Here is a 19,804-nt window from a genome sequence, read left to right on the forward strand (position 1 = left end):
CACTCCTTGGCCACCATGATTCTGCAAAAATAAAGTAGTCCTATATAATCTATGTCTGTGCAGTAACTGTGGTGCCCACCTATCTACATTCTGCATACTTGCTAGGTGTAGTATAAAGAAAAAGAAGACGACTCATGTAAAATATTGACAACATTATCAAGTTTATTCACAATTCCCAGGTAGAGATAATGAATGTCTAGTGGGAGGGGTGAATTCCCCGCTGCTGGGAGGCAAGGGTAGTAAATGGTGCCTTGTAAGCTACAATGTCCCCACCATAGATGCACAACTAAAAGTCTTGATACATTTTTTTATATACATAAAAAAAAAAATAATTGGTTGGCCAAGCACTGAACTCACCCCTCCCCATGGACACACCTGGTCAATGCACTCCCTCCATACAACTCAAATACTATGGTTAGAAAGGGACAGGGCGGGGAGTTAGTTCCGTTCTCCAGTTCCGTCTCAGCAAAGAGTGGTCTTACTATACAACACATTCAGCGGCGTTTTCCAGCGCACCTCAGCACTGGGTGAACCAGAAGACAAAAGGGACGGGGGGGACCAAAAAACTGGCGGTATTAAGTCAGTGCACTTACGGAACAGAGCTCGAAGTCACAGGTGTCACTGTATGGAAGTTAAGAGTCACTGAATATAAATAATCTCTTTAGATGAACGAGCCGCTACAAGAACGAGAGAGAGAAACACGTAGAGAGAGAAGCAAATCAACTATTGTTTGGTGAGACAGCGGCAGATCTTCAGAAGCAGGAAAAAAAGAAAAAACATCCTGGAGAAACAGTATGGCCTGCACAGCGGGAGAGGCTGTATCCTCTCAGGGTTTCCAGCGCAGGCGTGTCGATGGGCAAAGGATGGAAAGAGCTGTGCTTCGTAAAGGAGACATGATGGTCCCTGCATGAAATGGAATAATTCCCAGGGGAGGGGCTGCGACAATTTGTAGCTGGAGGGTCACGTGGCATCCCCAGGTCACAACAAAATTGTCCCTCTTAATTAAAAAGGAAAAAAAAAAATTCTGTGCATCATCCTTGAGGCCTGTAAAGAGAAGATGGTCAGTTACATGAGGCTTCCAAAACTCTCAAATGTAATTCCTAAATGCATTTTATAGAAAATTCGCCGGTGAAGAGCTGCAGAAGATAACAGAGGAAAGATTTCCTATAACTAAATGAGAGAAATGAAGTAGGGCCCGTTAGTTGATTTTTTATAAATACGTTTATGCCCCATGAAATAAAGACAGAGCCTCTTTTCTTAGAGCTTGGTGCGGAGCTATTCCTCTGTTATTCTTCTTGGAAATTAAAAGGGTTATCCAGGATAGGTTATCATCATCACATTGGCAGGGGTTCAAGTCCCAGCACCCAGCTTTAGGGAGCCGCAGCTCTGGTGGGTACTGCGGAGACCCAGCTTATCAAGCACAGTGCCGTTGTATATCGGTTGTCCTTGGTAATGCAGCACAGCCCTATTCACTTCAATAGGGATTATCTGCAAATAGGCCATGTGACATCATATGGCCTAGGAAGAGGCAACGGGCACTCACGGAGCACCTGATCTCTTCTAACAGTGGACTGTGCTGCGCTTGGGACGTGGCCGCATGCCACGTGGGCCAGATGGGTTGCCACTGCATCCTATTAACTAATTACAACCGCACCGTTTCTTCTGTCTTCATTGGTAATGGCCATGCAGTAACCCCCAAATCCGTGAGGCCATTACCAATGAAGACAGCCGTTTGGATCAGCTAATAGGATACAGCTGAAGCTCTTATAACTGCGCGGTACTCGGCCTCAGGCAGTCGCATCCTGAGGGCAGCATGGCCGCTCCGTCAGGGTGGGTCCCTACACCATCCACAAAGGAACATGCCCCCATCGACAAGCAGAATAGTAACATCCAGTTGTCAATTTATTCAGAATTGCTTAAACCTACTGCTCTGTGCCCATCTAATCTCTCTCTCTCTGCGCCCATCTAATCTCTCTCTCTCTGCGCCCATCTAATCTCTCTCTCTCTCTGCGCCCATCTAATCTCTCTCTCTCTCTGCGCCCATCTAATCTCTCTCTCTCTCTGCGCCCATCTAATCTCTCTCCGCGCCCATCTAATCTCTCTCCCCGCCCATCTAATCTCTCTCCCCGCCCATCTAATCTCTCTCCCCGCCCATCTAATCTCTCTCCCTGCCCATCTAATCTCTCTCCCTGCCCATCTAATCTCTCTCTCTCTCTGCCCATCTAATCTCTCTCTCTCTCTGCCCATCTAATCTCTCTCTCTCTCTGCCCATCTAATCTCTCTCTCTCTCTGCCCATCTAATCTCTCTCTCTCTCTGCCCATCTAATCTCTCTCTCTCTCTGCCCATCTAATCTCTCTCTCTCTCTGCCCATCTAATCTCTCTCTCTCTCTGCCCATCTAATCTCTCTCTCTCTCTGCCCATCTAATCTCTCTCTCTCTGCCCATCTAATCTCTCTCTCTCTCTGCCCATCTAATCTCTCTCTCTCTCTCTCTGCCCATCTAATCTCTCTCTCTCTCTCTCTGCCCATCTAATCTCTCTCTCTCGCTCTGCCCATCTAATCTCTCTCTGCCCATCTAATCTCTCTCTCTCCCTGCCCATCTAATCTCGCTCTCTCTCTGCCCATCTAATCTCGCTCTCTCTCTGCCTATCTAATCTCGCTCTCTCTCTGCCCATCTAATCTCGCTCTCTCTCTGCCCATCTAATCTCGCTCTCTCTCTGCCCATCTAATCTCGCTCTCTCTCTGCCCATCTAATCTCGCTCTCTCTCTGCCCATCTAATCTCGCTCTCTCTCTGCCCATCTAATCTCGCTCTCTCTCTGCCCATCTCCTCCATAACATGTTGCCAGCAGGTTGCACTGCACTTTCAGGTTATGTCCACCTTTAGAAAAAATTTTACAGTTGAAATTATTAAATAATTCTATATTAAAATGAGAAACACTATAACTACTTTGCATTACTTCTCTTTGACTACTACCACATTATACTCCAGAGCTGCATTCATTATTCTGACAGATTGATAAAAATAATGCCGTGAGGGAGGTTGCCCTTTCCAGAAATTAAATCTCCCTGTACAGAGGTCCAGGTAACAAGTAATGCTGGGAGATTATCCCTCTCTCTCAGCAATTACCTGTACTAACGATGTCGGTCCTTGTCGCGATGCCGGTCATGATAATAATCATCTGATCGATCTTCATGTGGGTCTCTATGACGCCGGCTGCTGCCTTCTCGTGACCGGCTAGGTGATCTCTCTCTGGAGCGATGTCGTTTCCTGCAGGGGCAATATGTCAGAGAGCCAGCTGAAAGGGTGGATAATGCCTCTTGTGTGTCTTCACATGATAAATCAGGAGTAAAGATGGAGATTTAACTTTTCAAAACCGAGGCTCCATATTGCCTCCTTTGCTGGTTTGATTCACTTTTCCATCACATTATACACTACTCGTATCCGGGAGTTACGACCACCCTGCAATGCAGCAGCGGTGGTCGTGCTTGCACAGTATAGGAAAAAGCGCCAGGCTCTCTGGTGGCCAAGATCACAGGAGTTTGCATAGGTCAGCGACTTTTCCTGTAGTGTGCAAGCACGACCACCATTGCTGGATAGCAGGGTGGTCATAACCCCTGGATATGAGAAGTGCATAATGTGATGGAAAAATGAATCCAGCCAGCAAAGGAGGCAATATGGAGAATCACAGTACATTAGTAAGTGCCTTGTATTAAAGTTTCTCTACAATGATAAATGCCTTTTGCTAAAGTGAGACAAACCCTTTAAGAGTAATTTCACGCACATCATTTTTGGAAAAAAGTGGAGTCAACGGTAATTGGAAAAACGTATACGTCCTCCTGCTGGATCCACTTCTGGCTTTGGCTCCGATATAGAAAGATCCTTACAATTGAGTGGAGATCTATAAGATTCTGTCAATCACTGTTAAAGAGGTTCTCCGCTTATTCTATATTGATGACCTATCCTGAGGATGGGCAGGGGCCCGACCATTGCAGCAGTGTAATTACAGCTCCTCCTAAATACAGTAAGTAAAGTACTGAACCAGCAGGATAGACCCCTGGTAAAGCACAGCTAGAATTCTGGATTTTGTACCAGGTGCATGTGGGAATACTAGGACACTGCTCACCTGGAAGAGTTTGCCTTGTCCTGTATTCCATGTAGGCAATCTCTGAGAGATGTCAGGAGGACACGACAACGTTCATCATTGGCTACACGGGACTCCTTTATAACAGCAATAGCTGTCTCCAAGGTTTTTATGGAATTTGCATAATCTCCTGCGTTTAGAAAAAGAACGACAACGAGGTCAAATACTACAAGAAAGAAAGAAAAAACTATGAAAAAGACAAAAACAGCTGAGTATAAGATAGGCAGAGGGGACATACCTGACGTTGCCCCACAAACAGCATTGGAAAGTGCACTCCTTGATATCGCTCTGTTTCTGTTCATTAACTCTTCAAATTCTGCTTCACTGACCAGGGGTTGTTGGAGTTTCATATCCCTGAACACACAAAATCCTTTGATGAATAAGCTGCACTAGTCTCAGAGGGTCCCAGAGGCTACACAGTAGTCAGAATGTGCATTGGTTATGCCAAAAGTACTTCACATGAGGAGTCCAGATCCCCATTTTTTTTTCTATTGTCCCCTGTTCCCCCGCTGTCATCATTCAAAGTTACCCTAAGGCCTCTTTCACACTTGCGTTGTCCGGATCCGGCGTGTACTCCACTTGCCGGAATTACACGCCGGATCCGGAAAAACGCAAGTGTACTGAAAGCATTTGAAGACGGATCCGTCTTCAAAATGCTTTCAGTGTTACTATGGCAGCCAGGACGCTATTAAAGTCCTGGTTGCCATAGTAGTAGTGGGGAGCGGGGGAGCAGTATACTTACAGTCCGCGAGGCTCCCGGGGCGCTCCAGAATGACGTCAGAGCGCCCCATGCGCATGGATGACGTGCCATGCGATCACGTAATCCATGCGCTTGGGGCGCCCTGACGTCACTCTGGAGCGCCCCGGGAGCCGCACGGACGGTAAGTATGCTGCTCCCCTTTACCATGGCTGCCAGGACTTTGGTTGCCATGGCTGCCGGGACGCTAAAGTCCTGGCAGCCATGGTAAAGGGGAGCGGGGGAGCAGCATACTTACCGTCCGTGCGGCTCCCGGGGCGCTCCAGAGTGACGTCAGGGCGCCCCAAGCGCATGGATCACGTGATCGCATGGCACGTCATCCATGCGCATGGGGCGCTCTGACGTCACTCTGGAGCGCCCCGGGAGCCGCACGGACGGTAAGTATGCTGCTCCTCCGCTCCCCGCTACACTTTACCATGGCTGCCAGGACTTTAGCGTCCCGGCAGCCATGGTAACCATTCAGAAAAAGCTAAACGTCGGATCCGGTAATGCGCCGAAACGACGTTTAGCTTAAGGCCGGATCCGGATCAATGCCTTTCAATGGGCATTAATTCCGGATCCGGCCTTGCGGCAAGTCTTCAGGATTTTTGGCCGGAGCAAAAAGCGCAGCATGCTGCGGTATTTTCTCCGGCCAAAAAACGTTCCGGTCCGGAACTGAAGACATCCTGATGCATCCTGAACGGATTTCACTCCATTCAGAATGCATTAGGATAAAACTGATCAGGATTCTTCCGGCATAGAGCCCCGACGACGGAACTCTATGCCGGAAGAAAAGAACGCAAGTGTGAAAGAGCCCTTAGACAAGACAGGCTCATAAGTGTCAAGCAGAAAACGCAACTGTGTAAATATTGCAGAGTTGCAATTATACGAACAATACGCCATCACAGAGTGCCATCTCCACTAGCTCAGGTGAACTGTACCATTTTGTTTTTGTGTCTTTAACCTGCCAGGTTCTGCTCAGCTGTAGCATCCAACCAGCAGAATCTGCCAGAACAAAAGTTCATATTCACACTACTCCTGATAATAAAATCTCCTGAGCGCCTGCATAGTAAACTGATGACAGATTCACTTTGAAGTGGTTCTCTAGGACTGTTGACTTTCGGGATACCGGACAATCAAACATTATTCGCCTAAAGGTTAGACCATCAATGTTAAAGTCCTGGAGAACCACTTCAAAGTGAATCTGTCAGCAGTTTTGACCAATACACCAATTTGAACAATGAAAGGCCTGAAGTGCTCCAGCAGGTAATGCATCCCCTACATTGTGTTAATCGTCAAGGGTCCCAGAGGTCAGAACCCCCACAGATCAATTGTTGATCTATAGTCTTATATTAAGACTATGTTAAATGAAACCATGTTAAGCTAGGATATGCCCCCCATTGTCTGATAGGTGCGGGTCCCACCTCTGGGACCCGCACCTACAAGGAGAACGGAGCCGGGAAGAGTTGTGGGTGGAGGACCCCGGGTTTCCCGGGGTCCGTCCACCACCAGGCGCAGCTCCCCGCCTCTCCCATTGAAGTGAATAGGAGCGCACCGCGCATGCGCGGCCACCACTCCTATTTCTATGGAGCCGCCGGAAATAGACAAGCCAGCGTTCGGCTATTTTCGGCGGCTCCATAGAAATGAATAGAGGGAGGGCGGCTGCGCATGCGCAGTGCGCCCTCCTCAACTTTCTCCGCTCCGTTCTCCTTGTAGGTGCGGGTCCCAGAGGTGGGACCCGCACCTATCAGACAATGGGGGCATATCCTAGCAATATGCCCCCATTGTCTAAGATGGGATAACCTCTTTAAGCAGAAGGCTCACGTTGATTCTGTGGTGCTGAGCACATCATTCTGTACAACATCTAATATCCTGTGTATTTAACACTTACCGTCCTTGTAGATAGGGATTGGAAATCATCTTGTATGGATCCGGTGGGGGACAGACCATGGAATTTGGAGGAGGGAAAAACGCAGGGTTCAGATGAAGAGCTGGAGGAACCCCACCTGGGGGAGGCATTAGTGGAGGTGGTAGCCTTGGAGGTGGGGGCATAAGGTGGGAATAGTGCATGGGAGGAATTGGGGGGGCTCTGTATACCACAGGTAAGGCAGCTGAAGGAGGGGGAGGAACGGACATCGGAGGACGAGGGAGGGTCATAACAGGGATGCGAGAATTGTTGTCCATGAAAGGTGGGCGTGCAAAGTACGACGGCACAACATTTTTGGGAGTCTCTGGTCGTGGTAATGACAGAGCAGGATCAGAGGGGCTGAAGAAGCCATCTGCAGGGTCCACAGAGTCCTTTGAATTAGGAACACCCTCCGCTGTAAAGAAACAAAATGGAAAAGAATTTATGTAAAAGAACCTCGTTTCTAAAAACGACTGTCACCAAGACGGTGTAGAGCAAAATAAGGGAAAACCTTTAATGACTTATTTTACATGTATGACTGGGTTGTGTTCTTTAGTGGATTGCGCCCAAAACAGTTATGTAAATCATGGCCACAGATGTATCAGAAAGGATCAGAATACTCACCAAACTTGGTCCAAGACAATGAAAATTGTAAATTTCCTGCCACAGACTATAAATATGGAGGTATGAATGCAACCTAAATCTGGGGAAACACATTGGTGCTGGCTGAACCTTCAGAATATGGCAGGACCACCTGGCCATCTACTATGTAACATTACCCGGGCAGATGGGAAAACAAGAAGGATCGGGCCTGTTGGATTTCAACATACCCAATCCCTTTGTTCTCAGGGGAAATAAGCTGTCGCCAGAAGTGTCTCACAACGGCATCCATTCAGAACACATGCTCGCCGAGCTGCTTTTTATACATAACTGCTATAAATCAGACATGTGTAATACACTAAGAATAACATGCTGACAGTTTTGGGTATAATTTTTTTTATAAAAATCAACCTATTAAAACGAAAATTCCCCTAAAATAAAATAACCAACAAATTTTAAAACGTGCAATTCAAAACCCCCCAAAAGGGATTCTTAAGGGGTATTCAGGTTGTGAGAAGTTATCCCCCATTTACAGAATAATGGATATAATAAAAAAGTATTAGACCATGGGAGCTCCTGCCCCACCGATCATGAGAACAGGGGACATCGTACCCCTCGGGAACCACCAAAATGTACAGCGTGGCAGGTCAGGTAAGTGCACTGCTGCACCTGGCGCCCCATTTCTCTCTACGGGAGTTCCAGAGACAGCCATGTACATTACTCGGCTATTTCCAGTATTCCCATAGAGATCAATGGAGTGGCAGAGCGCATACTCGACCTACCACCCTGCCCATTTCAAGGAGCCCCCCGAAGGGAACGGGATCTCTGTTCTCATAATCGGTGGGGGTCCCCCTTTAAGGTACCTTATTATACTGCATATACAATGGAAACTGTGAACAAGATTTATGATGGACCTTACCGATGTGTTGCTAAAATGATCACCTCCAACTATGGCTGGATGATTAGCCAAATTACTTTGATGAAGTCATCCTTTTAGTGTCCGGCGATATTGTTGCATTTGAAAAATAGTCATATTGAATTTTTTTCAACACAGCCTTTTTTAGTTCCTGGAGCAGGCAATGAAGAAACCCCGCACAGAGTAAACCCTGATCCCAGCCTTTTCACTCCCTAGATGCCACAGTCAATGGCGTTCCCTGCCTTCTGGGCAGTTAAACACAAGGAAGGGCCTTCCCTGTCACTATAGGCCTCCCGTGAATGCAATTGTGGGGGGCCCATGCATTGCCAGGTAGCCAGGACCAAACAAAAGCCCCCAGGCCTGCCGTAACTGTACGTCTATTACACAGTGTCACAGATACAGCCAAAAAGACTGCCAGTCACTGCCACAGTGATAAGATGTATAGCACTGGTATACAAGGTATACCACTGCATTATAAAAGCTATGCCTTCTAGTGGGACAAAAAATAAAATAAAATAGTTAATAAAGTTTATTTAAAGAGGACCTTTCACCTTGAAAAACATTGTGAACTAACTAAGTATGCTGACATGGAGAGCGGCGCCCGGGGATCTCACTGCACTTACTATTATCCCCGGGCGCCGCTCCGTTCTCCCGTTATGCCCTCCGGTACCTTTGCTCTGTAAGTTATAGTAGGCGGGTCTTCCCTTGTCCTGTGGGCGTCTCCTTCTCCTAGGCTGTAGTGCTGGCCAATCGCAGCGCACAGCTCACAGCCTGAGAGGTTTTTTTCTCCCAGGCTGTGAGCTCTGCAATGCGATTGGCCAGCGCTACAGCCTAGGAGAAGGAGACGCCCACAGGACAAGGGAAGACACCGCCTACTATAACTTAGCGAGTAAAGATACCGGAGGGCATAGCAGGAGAACGGAGCGGCGCCCGGGGATAATAGTAAGTGCAGTGAGATCCCCGGGCGCCGCTCTCCATGTCAGCATACTTAGTTAGTTCACAATGTTTTTCAAGGTGAAAGGTCCTCTTTAATTAATTAAATGGTAAAAAAAAAAAAAAAAAAACACGAGCAGATCCACATTATCACCATGTTCACAACCTTTATAATAAAGATAACTTTACTTAAACCACCCCATGAACGCAAAAAAATTGGATTTTTTGTACTCACCGTAAAATCCTTTTCTCGTAGTAGGCATTGGGGGACACAGCACCATGGGTATATGTCCAACTACCACTAGGAGGCACTAGACACAAAAAGTGTTGGCTCCTCCCCGTTGGGCTATACCCTCTCCACAGGCACAAGGCTATTCAGTTTGTACAAAAAGCAGTAGGAGAGAGAAAAAAAAGCAAGGAACCAACAACTCCCGTACCGGGAAAGATCAAGAGACCAGCCCGGAAAATCGGAAGTAAAAACATAGGGTGGGATCTGTGTCCCCCAATGCCTACTACGAGAAAAGGATTTTACGGTGAGTACAAAAAATCCAATTTTCTCGTGCATGGCATTGGGGGACACAGCACCATGGGACGTCCCAAAGCAGTCCCCGAGGGTGGGAAAAGAACAGCCATGCCACCGGTTGGGTATACAGGTGCAGGAGAACCATGTGACCCAACAGTAGAAAACACGGAATGGGCAAGAGGTTCCATAACAAGGAAGAAGCCTCAAGGAAGAATCAGAGAAGACTGTCAGCACCCCAGGAAAAATGCCTGGAAGAAAATCCCAAATGCAAGAAGGCGGCAAAAGGGAACACCGAGCTCAGCCAAGGGCTGGAGAAAAAATTAGGACAGCACCGCGTGTTGGGACTACCTAACCCTCTAAATTGTCTCAGACCCAAAGAGCGAAAAAACCTGTGGTCAACCCCTGACAGGCCAGGGGAGAAGGAAACAAGGAAGTACTGGAAGCCAAACGAGTGAGTGAAGCCGTAGCAAGGCTCACATGTGAAGGGAGCAGGTCTCCCCTCACCACAAGGCAGATGATGAAGTTATGCGCCCTATTTAAAAGGCGAAAACCCAAGGCTGCTAGAGGAAACCGCCAACCCTTGGAGAAGGAGGGGGTTGTAGGTAAAAGCCAGGAAAAAAGAGTAAGACCTGCGTCCCAAAAACAGGAGATGAGGCCCGAGCCTCGGAAAACAAGATATCACTGTGAAGCGTAAGACCAGAGGAAACTCTGGGCATGTGAAGCATCAGGGGAAAAAAGGAACCAGATACAGGCCCAGGAAATCTCAGCAGGACACACTGGACTGAAAGACATGGAAGTAGAAGGAGAGTACTCCAACCGCCGAAGGAGGAAAGGTTCTACAACAGTAGGAGGTCCCTCCCGAAGGAGACCATACGGCGGAATTGCAAACCGTTGTGCTAAACCACTCAATACCAGGTACTTGACGTGGGAGGATGGGAAAAGAGACACGAATCCCAAGAAGACCACAAGGCTATTGGAACCCAAAAAGGGAACAATCAACCCAGGCCCCGATCCCCCCAAAAAAACGATTGCCATGCAGAACCTGAGTGGTCAAATAAACGGGGACCAGGGACTCCAGAAGGAGTACCCGGGATGGGCTCACAAGGAACCAGGAGCTGAACCACCAGAAGACAACGCAAGCCAGAATATCCAGGAAAGGAGAGATGAAACTACCATAGGGGAAGGGACATTGGCCATGGACAACTACCCGTTCCAAGAACAGTGACTAGCAAACTGTATACATTGTCCCAGAGAGGACAAGTACAGCAGCTCGGGATGTACCACTAAATTGACAGACATCCATATGCATAAGGAATGCAGAAGTCGCCATGAAAAAGCCGGGTGAGACTACACAGAAATGTAGAAACCAGCCGCGACCGGCGTACTGAAAACTCCCTGGGGGGAGAAAGTACCTGACAGGTGCAAACGACGGCAAGGTCCAAGGGGACTGCCCCTCTGTCATGTAGTACAACTAAGCAGAGAATATAAGGGAATACAGAGAACACCTGGACCCAGAAGGAACTACGGGACCCTGTCCGATGCCAGAGCAACCAGCTGAAAAATTACCTACCAGGCAGGTGTGTGGCGCTCAGTGGTCCTGTCCCTGACCCGTCAGGGAGGACGTCCAGTGATGAAAAATGCTGATGACCCCAGAAGGATTCCATGTGGCAGAGGACATCCAGCGATGACCGAAAACTGCTGCAGCGGCCGATGCACACCAGCTACGTGCCCCAACAAGGTAGAAGATCCAGTGGAGATCCCTGTACTCCACCAGGAATGGGCCACTCTGTAATAGGAAACAACGCGGGGTAACGCGAAGCGCAGCAAACCGTAGTACCTTATAGAGATGGCAAGAGCAACCCTAGCACAAAGGCCAACAACCACCTGGCCATGGTGTAGGGAGCATGGTTGAATGTGGACCACCCGCCAGATCAGAACAGATCAGCCATATACTGGAGCTACAATAAGTAGCACTAGACCGACAAGGTGGGGGTTGGGCTGGCCCACCCCTGCCAGATATGGAAACCATGCACATGCAGAACCAGGATGGCCTGTTGTAGACAGTGCCCTGAGAAGTACAAGGAGACCATTGAGTACGACAGAAACGGAGTGGAGATGTATGGAAGAACCAAAAGGGTGAAACCAACATCCGCAGCACAGATTAGAACCTGGGGGCAGAAAACACCCAGTAATACAGAAACTGTATGGGCCACAGATTGCACCATAGGGCCCAGCACCTTGAGTAATACAACCACATGCTTAAAATATAGGGAAAGTGGCTGCATGTCTAAGGAGAGTGGAAACATAGCCACAGAATCTGGGAATGCTACTGCATTTGGAGGGTACAGGTACTCAACCTGTAAAGTAGAAATATGGCTGCGTAGTGCAGAAAACGACCAGAAAGGTGTAATGGGTACAGCATCTGGAGATGGTAGAGGTACTACCTTTAAGATCGGAGCAATGTGGCCACATGGTGCACCCTAGAACCAGAGAGGTGCAACGGCTACCGCGTTAGCAATGGTACCTATATTCCGCCCGGGAAGGGGAAAATAGGGCCGCACGGTACCACAAAGAACAAGACAGGTGCACACTACAATCAGGTAGGTGAAATGGCAACTGAAGGAGGCCCTCTATTTCGCCTGAAAAAAAAGAGAAACAGAGCCGCATAGTACACCATAGAGCCAGACAGGTGTAACGGCTGCAGCATCAGAGACGGTGCAGGAACTCTACCTATGAAGGGAGTAAGATGGCCGTTTGGTGCACACTATGATGAGGTAGGTGCAATGACCACGGCAATTGGAGGAGGCCTCAATATCTCGTCCGGTAAGGGAGAGAAAATGCCACATGGTACACTATAAAGCCAGAAAGGAGTAACGGCTACAGCATCAGGAGATGGTGTAGGTACTCTACCTATGAAGGGACCAAGGTGGCAGCTTGGTGCCGACTAGAACCAGACAGAGGCAATTCTACGGCAATTGAAAGTGGCCTCTATATCTCGCCCGTAGGGAGAAATGTTGCCGCATAGAACACAATAGAGCCCGCCAGGGGTATTGGCTACAGCATCGGAGATGGTGTAGGTACTCTACCTATGAAAGGGAGCAAAAAAGTCTGGGGACAGACAGGAGCAATTGCAACGGCAATTGAAGGCGGCCTGTATATCCCGCCCGGAAGGGAAAAATAGTGCCGCATGGAACACCATAGAGCCAGCCAGAGGTATCGGCTACAGCATCAGGAGATGGTGTAGGTACTCTACCTATGAAAGGAGCAAAGTGGCTGGGAACAGACAGGTGCAATTGCCAAGGCAATTGAAGGCGGCCTGTGTATCTCGCCCGGAAGGGAGAAATAGTGCCGCATGGAACACCATAGAGCCAGCCAGGAGTAATGGCTTCAGCATCTGGAGTAGGTGTAGGTACTCTACCTATGAAAAGGAGCAAGGCGGATGGAAACAGCCATATATAATTGCTTTTCCTTACCAACCAACAGGAGGCGCTTGCCAAGAACAGGGACCCCCGTTATGAGGTAGAGTGGCGAACACCAGCACCAGGATGGGGACCCGGTGGAAACACTCTCAAATGTGTAGAGCATAGCCCCTGGTATAGGGGAACCAGGAAGGCTTGTCAGGTACAGCCTATGGCAGTGGTGCAGGTACCCCCCTGTTAAGGAGAAGGCGTACGTACCAGAGACACCAAGTAGGTGACTCATTATGCTAAACACGGGGACGGCTGCCTTACCTGTGCGGTTGAATACCTGTGCAGTCAGGGGAGCGCCATCCGAAAATCCACTAGAGGGGATACCAACCCTGGGTAGGAGAGGTTCCTCCGTGCACGTTAGTCTTGACCTCCCAGAGGCTTCTGTATGGAGGAAGACCGCCTGATGCTCTGTTCCGAGGGAATCGGTGCAGAGGTGTCCCCCGAGGCAACGGATGGGGTGACGGGAAAGGATTCGTCACCAGCCTCAGGCCTGTCCTGGGGAGGACCCGAGGATGCCGAGGAGGGGTGGAATCCTGTTGAGACCACCCGAGGTTGTACTGTGAGCTACCCCTTGCCGGACCCGGTATCTGAGCATGCCTCATCTGCAGGGAGGACCCTGGGAGGGCATAGGTGGCCGCAATTGGATAGGTAGCGGTCCAGCGACTCCGCCAGGGATTGGGAGAGTCGGACAAGGTTCCCATGGCTTTGACAAAGAGGGAGACCATTCAGAAGGGACCTACACAAAAGGATTTGGTCAGGGGACACAATGGGGTCTGGAAAGAGGTACTGCACACAAGCAGGGACAGGCCGACCGCATGGCAGCCTTCGTAGACAGCGGACGCACGTGAAAAGACGTGGCGATCCGAGGAGAGGCTGGGAGAGGAGACCCTCATAGAGCAGACAGCAGAGGCTGTCATATCTGGACCCGGATGCCATGTTCCCCAAAGAGGTGCTGCAGCAGCTATAGAGGCTGCAGGAGAAATGAAGCAATTGAGGAGGGGTGGGGGGGGAACGACTTGAGTGATCCCTATGTACAGCATTAGCTGCCTTCACACAGTACATAGGACAATGACCTAAAGGGGGTCTGCAGTTCTTTTAAACTGAGGATCTATCCACTGGATAGATAACCCACGTTAGATCCAGTAAAGGGAGGAGAGCGATAGCCCCTCCCGAGGGCCGGGCGGGGTCTGAAAAGCCCGGGAAGCAAGGAGGAGGGGCCAGGAAGATCGCGGCCTAGCAGGCCCAAAAGCCGGGGCCTCGATTTATGAGGCGGCCGGGAATGGAGCGAGGGGGGCAGGACGAATCGCGGCCGACCGAGGGGCCTCCGGACCCACAAAACTAGGTGAGGAGGGTGGGGGGGGGGGGGGGAGCGACGCCTGGGGGTGGGCGGAACAGGGCAAACAGAGCACCTGGGAGCCGGGAACGGGCCATGGAAGATGAGGCCTAGTCCCTGCAAAAACCGGGGACTAAAGTAGCGGGGAAGGCCCAGAAGAAGCGACGCCTGGACTGTGTGGCCAGGGAGGAGAGAAAAAACCAACCAAGGGGGAAGAGAAAGGTGGAGGAAGATGGAAGCTTCCCAGGACCCCCAGCTAAGGTGGATCCCACCCCCCTGGCCACAGGAGGGAACCTAACCCTGGGGCAGGGACAGGGGAGAAGGGAGCAGGTCTCCTATATACTCACTATACTCACCATCTGATGTCTTCGGGCTCCGCAGGGTCACCCCTTCGGCAGACTCAACACGGAAACCGTGGGAATGCCGGCAAGCCACTGCGGATGCAGTCTGTGGGGACTGGGTGACCGGCGATGGTACAGAAGTACGCGCCCGCAGGGGGGGCAACTAAAGTGGAACACGATGGAGCCCCAGCCTGCAGCAGGTATAACGGTGGAGATCACCGAGACCTGCAGAAGAGAGAAAAAAAGAATAAAAAATAAAATAAAAAATAAACAGCAGGACCTGCAAAAAAGCAGGACAGGTCTGCCTCCTACGGACACTAGACAAAAACTGAATAGCCTTGTGCCTGTGGAGAGGGTATAGCCCAACGGGGAGGAGCCAACACTTTTTGTGTCTAGTGCCTCCTAGTGGTAGTTGGACATATACCCATGGTGCTGTGTCCCCCAATGCCATGCACGAGAAAATGATTTTTTTTTTTTACGGAATTGTCTTTTCTGATCTGGTCCCAAAAATACTGTAAATGTTAATCAATAAGTCCTATGTCCCCCCACCATGGTCAAAAACAAGCCTGTATACGGCAACATTGGTGGAAAAATGATTAAAGGGGTTGTGTCCTCTCATACATTGGGGGCATATCGCTAGGACATGCCCCCAATGTCGGATAGGTGTGGGTCCCACCTATGGGACCCACACCTATACTTAGAACAGTGCCCGCAAAGTCCTGGAAAGCACACTGTGCATGCGGGCGTCGACCTCTATTCATTCCTAGGGGAGCGACAAAAACAGCTGGGCGCTGGTTCGGCTATTTCCATTAGCCCCATTAAAGTAAGTGGCGTGGCGGCTGCGCTTGCGTAGTGCGCTTCCCATTCTCGGCGCAGAGGAATGTATGGAGGGCGGCCGCACGCGAGAGTATATCCTAGCTAATTACCCCAATGTCCAAGATGGGAACACCCCTTTAAGTCCTTGCTCTTGGAATGCAGCAAAATAAAAAGTATTGTTTTTACCTGAAAAGTGCTATTACTGTGGGAAAAAAACAAAACTATATATATATTTATTTGGTATTGTAGTAATCATACTGACCCACAGAATAACAGGGGGGGAAAACGATTTGTCCCGCAAAAAAAAATCTCCTGTGGCTACATTGGCAGAAAAATAAAGTTATAGCCAGAGAAAAATCTAATTGTGAAAAATCAATTATCGTTCTTAAAGGGGTTGTGCTGTACCTGTAATGGGAAGGTGACTTAGCCGTTTCCTGGCGCCAGCCCCTTCTCCGGGCCTGCACTGCTGCGCTGGCTCCACTGTAAACATCTGGTTTGACATCGCCTGCAGCCAATCCCCGGTCGCAGTGATGACCAGCTCCCCTTACATCATGACACAGGGGATCCGGTCACCGCCACGGCCAGTGATTGGCTGCAGGCGATGTCAAACCAGATCTTTACAGTGAGGGAGCCCAGAGTAGCATGACAGGCCTGGAGGAGAAGGAGCCGGCGGCAGGACACAGGTAAGTAGGCTTCCTTTTACAGGTCCGGCCTATTCTTGCACAACCTTTTAAATTGAAAATGATCGATTTTTTATTTTTCGCAAAATCATCCAGCTGTACCGTCAACCTTTTCCTACATTCTTTCATCATGCGGTTGATTGAAACTTTTCTCTGTGGTTACGAATAAAGCATTAGGACTGTAGCGATCAGCATGAGAAATGCAAGTGAAGCAATGCGCAAAGCAATGCTGATGACGATGAAAACCACTGGCGCTCTGGTTGGACTAGGAGCAATTTTTTTTTTTTAGATATATATATACCACAAGTGGGTGAAAGGTTCTTACTTTTTCGTGCAATTGCCTCAAAGAATGATAGGCTCTGCCTGTTTGCTGGTCGAACATCAAGCTTCTTCCCATTTACTTTCTTTGAAGGCAACTGTTCCAAAATGTGACTCAAAGAGGCTTCTGAAGAGAGGACCACCTCAGCATACCTACATTACAGGGACCATTAACACATCGGGCACACAGGGACAAGTCTACGACAAAGCTGTGCATTACCCTCCTACCTGAAAAAGCATTTGGTAACATTCACAAACGTATACGCTCTCGTTTCCATACATCCGACAGACTTAAGATATAGGAAACTCTGGGTGGCTTCTAGACCGAAATCGGGGAAGGGGTTTCCTTTGCACTTGTCACTGACTATGGGCACTTTATTCAGAGACTCTTGCTGGAAAAGGATTAAGGAACATTGACTCCTTTGTGTTCAACTGCCTCAAAGTACAACTAAACACAAAAATTGCAACTCTTTAGTGGAACCTCCAGATTGAAGGCTCATGCGCACGAACGTGTGTCGGCCGTTCCATGCATTGGGGAGCGCAATTTGCGGCCCCCAATGCACAGGCAACATCCGTGCAGTTTCAGCAGACCGATCCAGACCCATTCAACTTGAACAGGTCAGTGATCGGTCCTCATCGCAAAAAAATAGAACATGTTCTATTTATTTTTTTTGCAGTGCCTCCGTTCCGCTCCTTCTGCATTGTGGACCCATTCAAGTGAATGAGTCCGCATCCGTGATCGGTGCACAAACGGCCGGGGCCCGTATATTGCAGACCCGCTGTTTGCGGGCCGCAATACAGGCCCGGCTAGCGTACATTTGTGTGCATGAGCCCTTATTTTGGGAGGCTAAAAACCCGCTGAACAAAGTAAAAAACCATCCTGCATCAACAAGGAGTGAAGCTCCACTGTCAGCGGCTTAAAGCTTGTTCAAAAAGAAAATGAATAGTGTACGCATGTGCGCAGCCAGTGTGGCAGTTCTCATGTAGACAACCCCTTCCCTAACTGAAGCCAGCCTGCAACAATGTATTACATGCCAGCCATTATAGGGCATCTGTCAGCAGATTTGTACCTATGACACTGGCTGAGCCGTTACATGTGCACTTGGTAGCTGAAGACATCTGTGTTGGCCCCGTGTTCCTGCATTGCTGAGGTTTTATTATATGCTGTGTAGCAAGGTTTTAATCAGTCCTTCCCCTTTAATTCCTTGAAATGTAGTGATGCCTGATAACTGTCCGCATTCCTGCAGTATGAAGTAACTGTACATGCGCACTGACCTTTAGGAGGGCCCAGGAGACTAGAAAACAGCTATGGAATAAAGAGCGGAGCTCCATTGAAGACATCATGAGAGTGAAATGTGTCTTGCTACCATCACCTCTGTGTCATATGGGCATCAGCCGAGTGACATGTTGGGAACTGGTTGATGTGGAGCTGGCCCATTCGTTGGACAATGACTAATTTTACATCATTGTATATCTGTGCGAATAAATATTATATATATATATATATATATTCCAGAAAATGAACAGCACTCCAGTAGGTCATGAAACAATAACTCCTTTATTCACCCATGCGGTACAACGTTTCGGCTCAATACTAGAGCCCTTTTCAAGCTGAAACGTTGTACCGCACGGGTGAATAAAGGAGCTATTTGTTCATGACCTACTGGAGTGCCGTTCATTTTCTGGACTATTTATTGGGGTAAAAAGCCTATTCCCTCAAGAACGTGCACCCAACCTTTCACTTTTTGCCAGTGCGCCATTTTTCTCTGATAGATAGATATATATATATATATATATATATATATCTATCTTTTATCAGTTTAGTAAACTCTTTATGCACCTATGTCGTATTAAGTCCCAAACCTCAGATCTCACAATAATACATTTGCATATGAGCTATTAGGAGCAATGGGGGCGTTGCTGTTACACTTAGAGGTTCTGCTCTCTCTGCAACCACCGCGCCCTCTGCACTTTGATTGACAGGGAGTCATCACGCCTGGCCCTGTCAACGTGGAGAGGGTGCGGCAGTAGTATGCATGTAATGCAGAGACATGATGGTCGCCACTCTGCCTCATTAATGTAGATCCCCAACAGGGCATATGGACAGAGGTTGCCTTAATGAGAAACCCTTTAAAAGAGGACCTGTCACCACTCCGGACACATCTGCTTTAGTAAATACTTGTTGAGTAATACTATTCCACGAGAAATAAAAGAGGAACCGATTTTTTCAACATAAGGTATAAATCGTTCATAAAACCCATCTCTGCAGCCCTATGTGCTATGATTGGGTCACTAACTCCAAGAACGATGCTTCATAGCAGTGTTATATTAGGAAAGTACTATTCACTGATATAGACACGTTCTGAACTGAAACTTATTTGTGAATGTTACAAAATGTACTTTGATTCTTGCACCTCATTTAGATAAAACATTTAGGATGTGCTCATTCTCACCCTTTCGATTTTCCGTTAGCGCGGTTCTCTGCAAACTTCAGTTCCACAGGGTCGTGGACGCCAACTGAGCGGATGGCGGAGAGCAGCTGCTGATCTGTCGTCCACTGGTGAATGAAATATGAAATATCATCAGTTACAATTTTTTTTTAATACATTAAGAGATAGGTGTGAATCTAAGAAAGGAGTGGAGAGGAGGGTGGGATGGGAAGGGAAGAGAAGGGAAGAGAGGAGGGTGGGATGGGAAGAGAAGAGAAGGGAAGAGAGGAGGGTGGGATGGGAAGGGAAGAGAAGGGAAGAGAGGAGCGTGGGATGGGAAGAGAAGGGAAGAGAGGAGTGTGGGATGGGAAGAGAAGGGAAGAGAGGAGCGTGGGATGGGAAGAGAAGAGAATGGAAGAGAGGAGGGTGGGATGGGAAGAGAATGGAAGAGAGGAGGGTGGGATGGGAAGAGAGGAGGGTGGGATGGGAAGAGAGGAGGGTGGGATGGGAAGAGAAGAAAAGGGAAGAGAGGAGGGTGGGATGGGAAGGGAAGAGAAGGGAAGAGAGGAGGGTGGGATGGGAAGAGAAGAGAAGGGAAGAGAGGAGGGTGGGATGGGAAGAGAAGAGAAGGGAAGAGAGGAGGGTGGGATGGGAAGGGAAG

At 48.8% G+C, this 19,804-nt stretch overlaps 1 protein-coding gene across 2 annotated transcripts in view; it reads right to left on the bottom strand.

Moving 5' to 3' along the window:
- Window positions 1-125: 125 nt before the first annotated feature.
- The window catches only part of CPSF7 (cleavage and polyadenylation specific factor 7), a 29,086-nt gene continuing 9,407 nt past the window's right edge, over window positions 126-19,804 (bottom strand). The window contains exons 3-9 of one of the 2 annotated variants that reach the window (XM_040409368.1): window positions 19,168-19,271; window positions 16,722-16,867; window positions 6,770-7,199; window positions 4,381-4,496; window positions 4,125-4,272; window positions 3,128-3,268; window positions 126-1,044 (exon numbers count right to left, since the gene is read on the bottom strand). In XM_040409368.1, the coding sequence (XP_040265302.1) occupies window positions 3,133-3,268; window positions 4,125-4,272; window positions 4,381-4,496; window positions 6,770-7,199; window positions 16,722-16,867; window positions 19,168-19,271 (1,080 nt within the window). In that variant the 3' untranslated portion in view covers window positions 126-1,044; window positions 3,128-3,132. The remainder of the gene's footprint in view (window positions 1,045-3,127; window positions 3,269-4,124; window positions 4,273-4,380; window positions 4,497-6,769; window positions 7,200-16,721; window positions 16,868-19,167; window positions 19,272-19,804) is intronic. The other variant, XM_040409369.1, reaches the window with a different exon arrangement.

Source organism: Bufo bufo, chromosome 10 (genome assembly GCF_905171765.1).
Source record: "Bufo bufo chromosome 10, aBufBuf1.1, whole genome shotgun sequence".
Taxonomy (NCBI): Eukaryota; Metazoa; Chordata; class Amphibia; order Anura; family Bufonidae; genus Bufo; species Bufo bufo.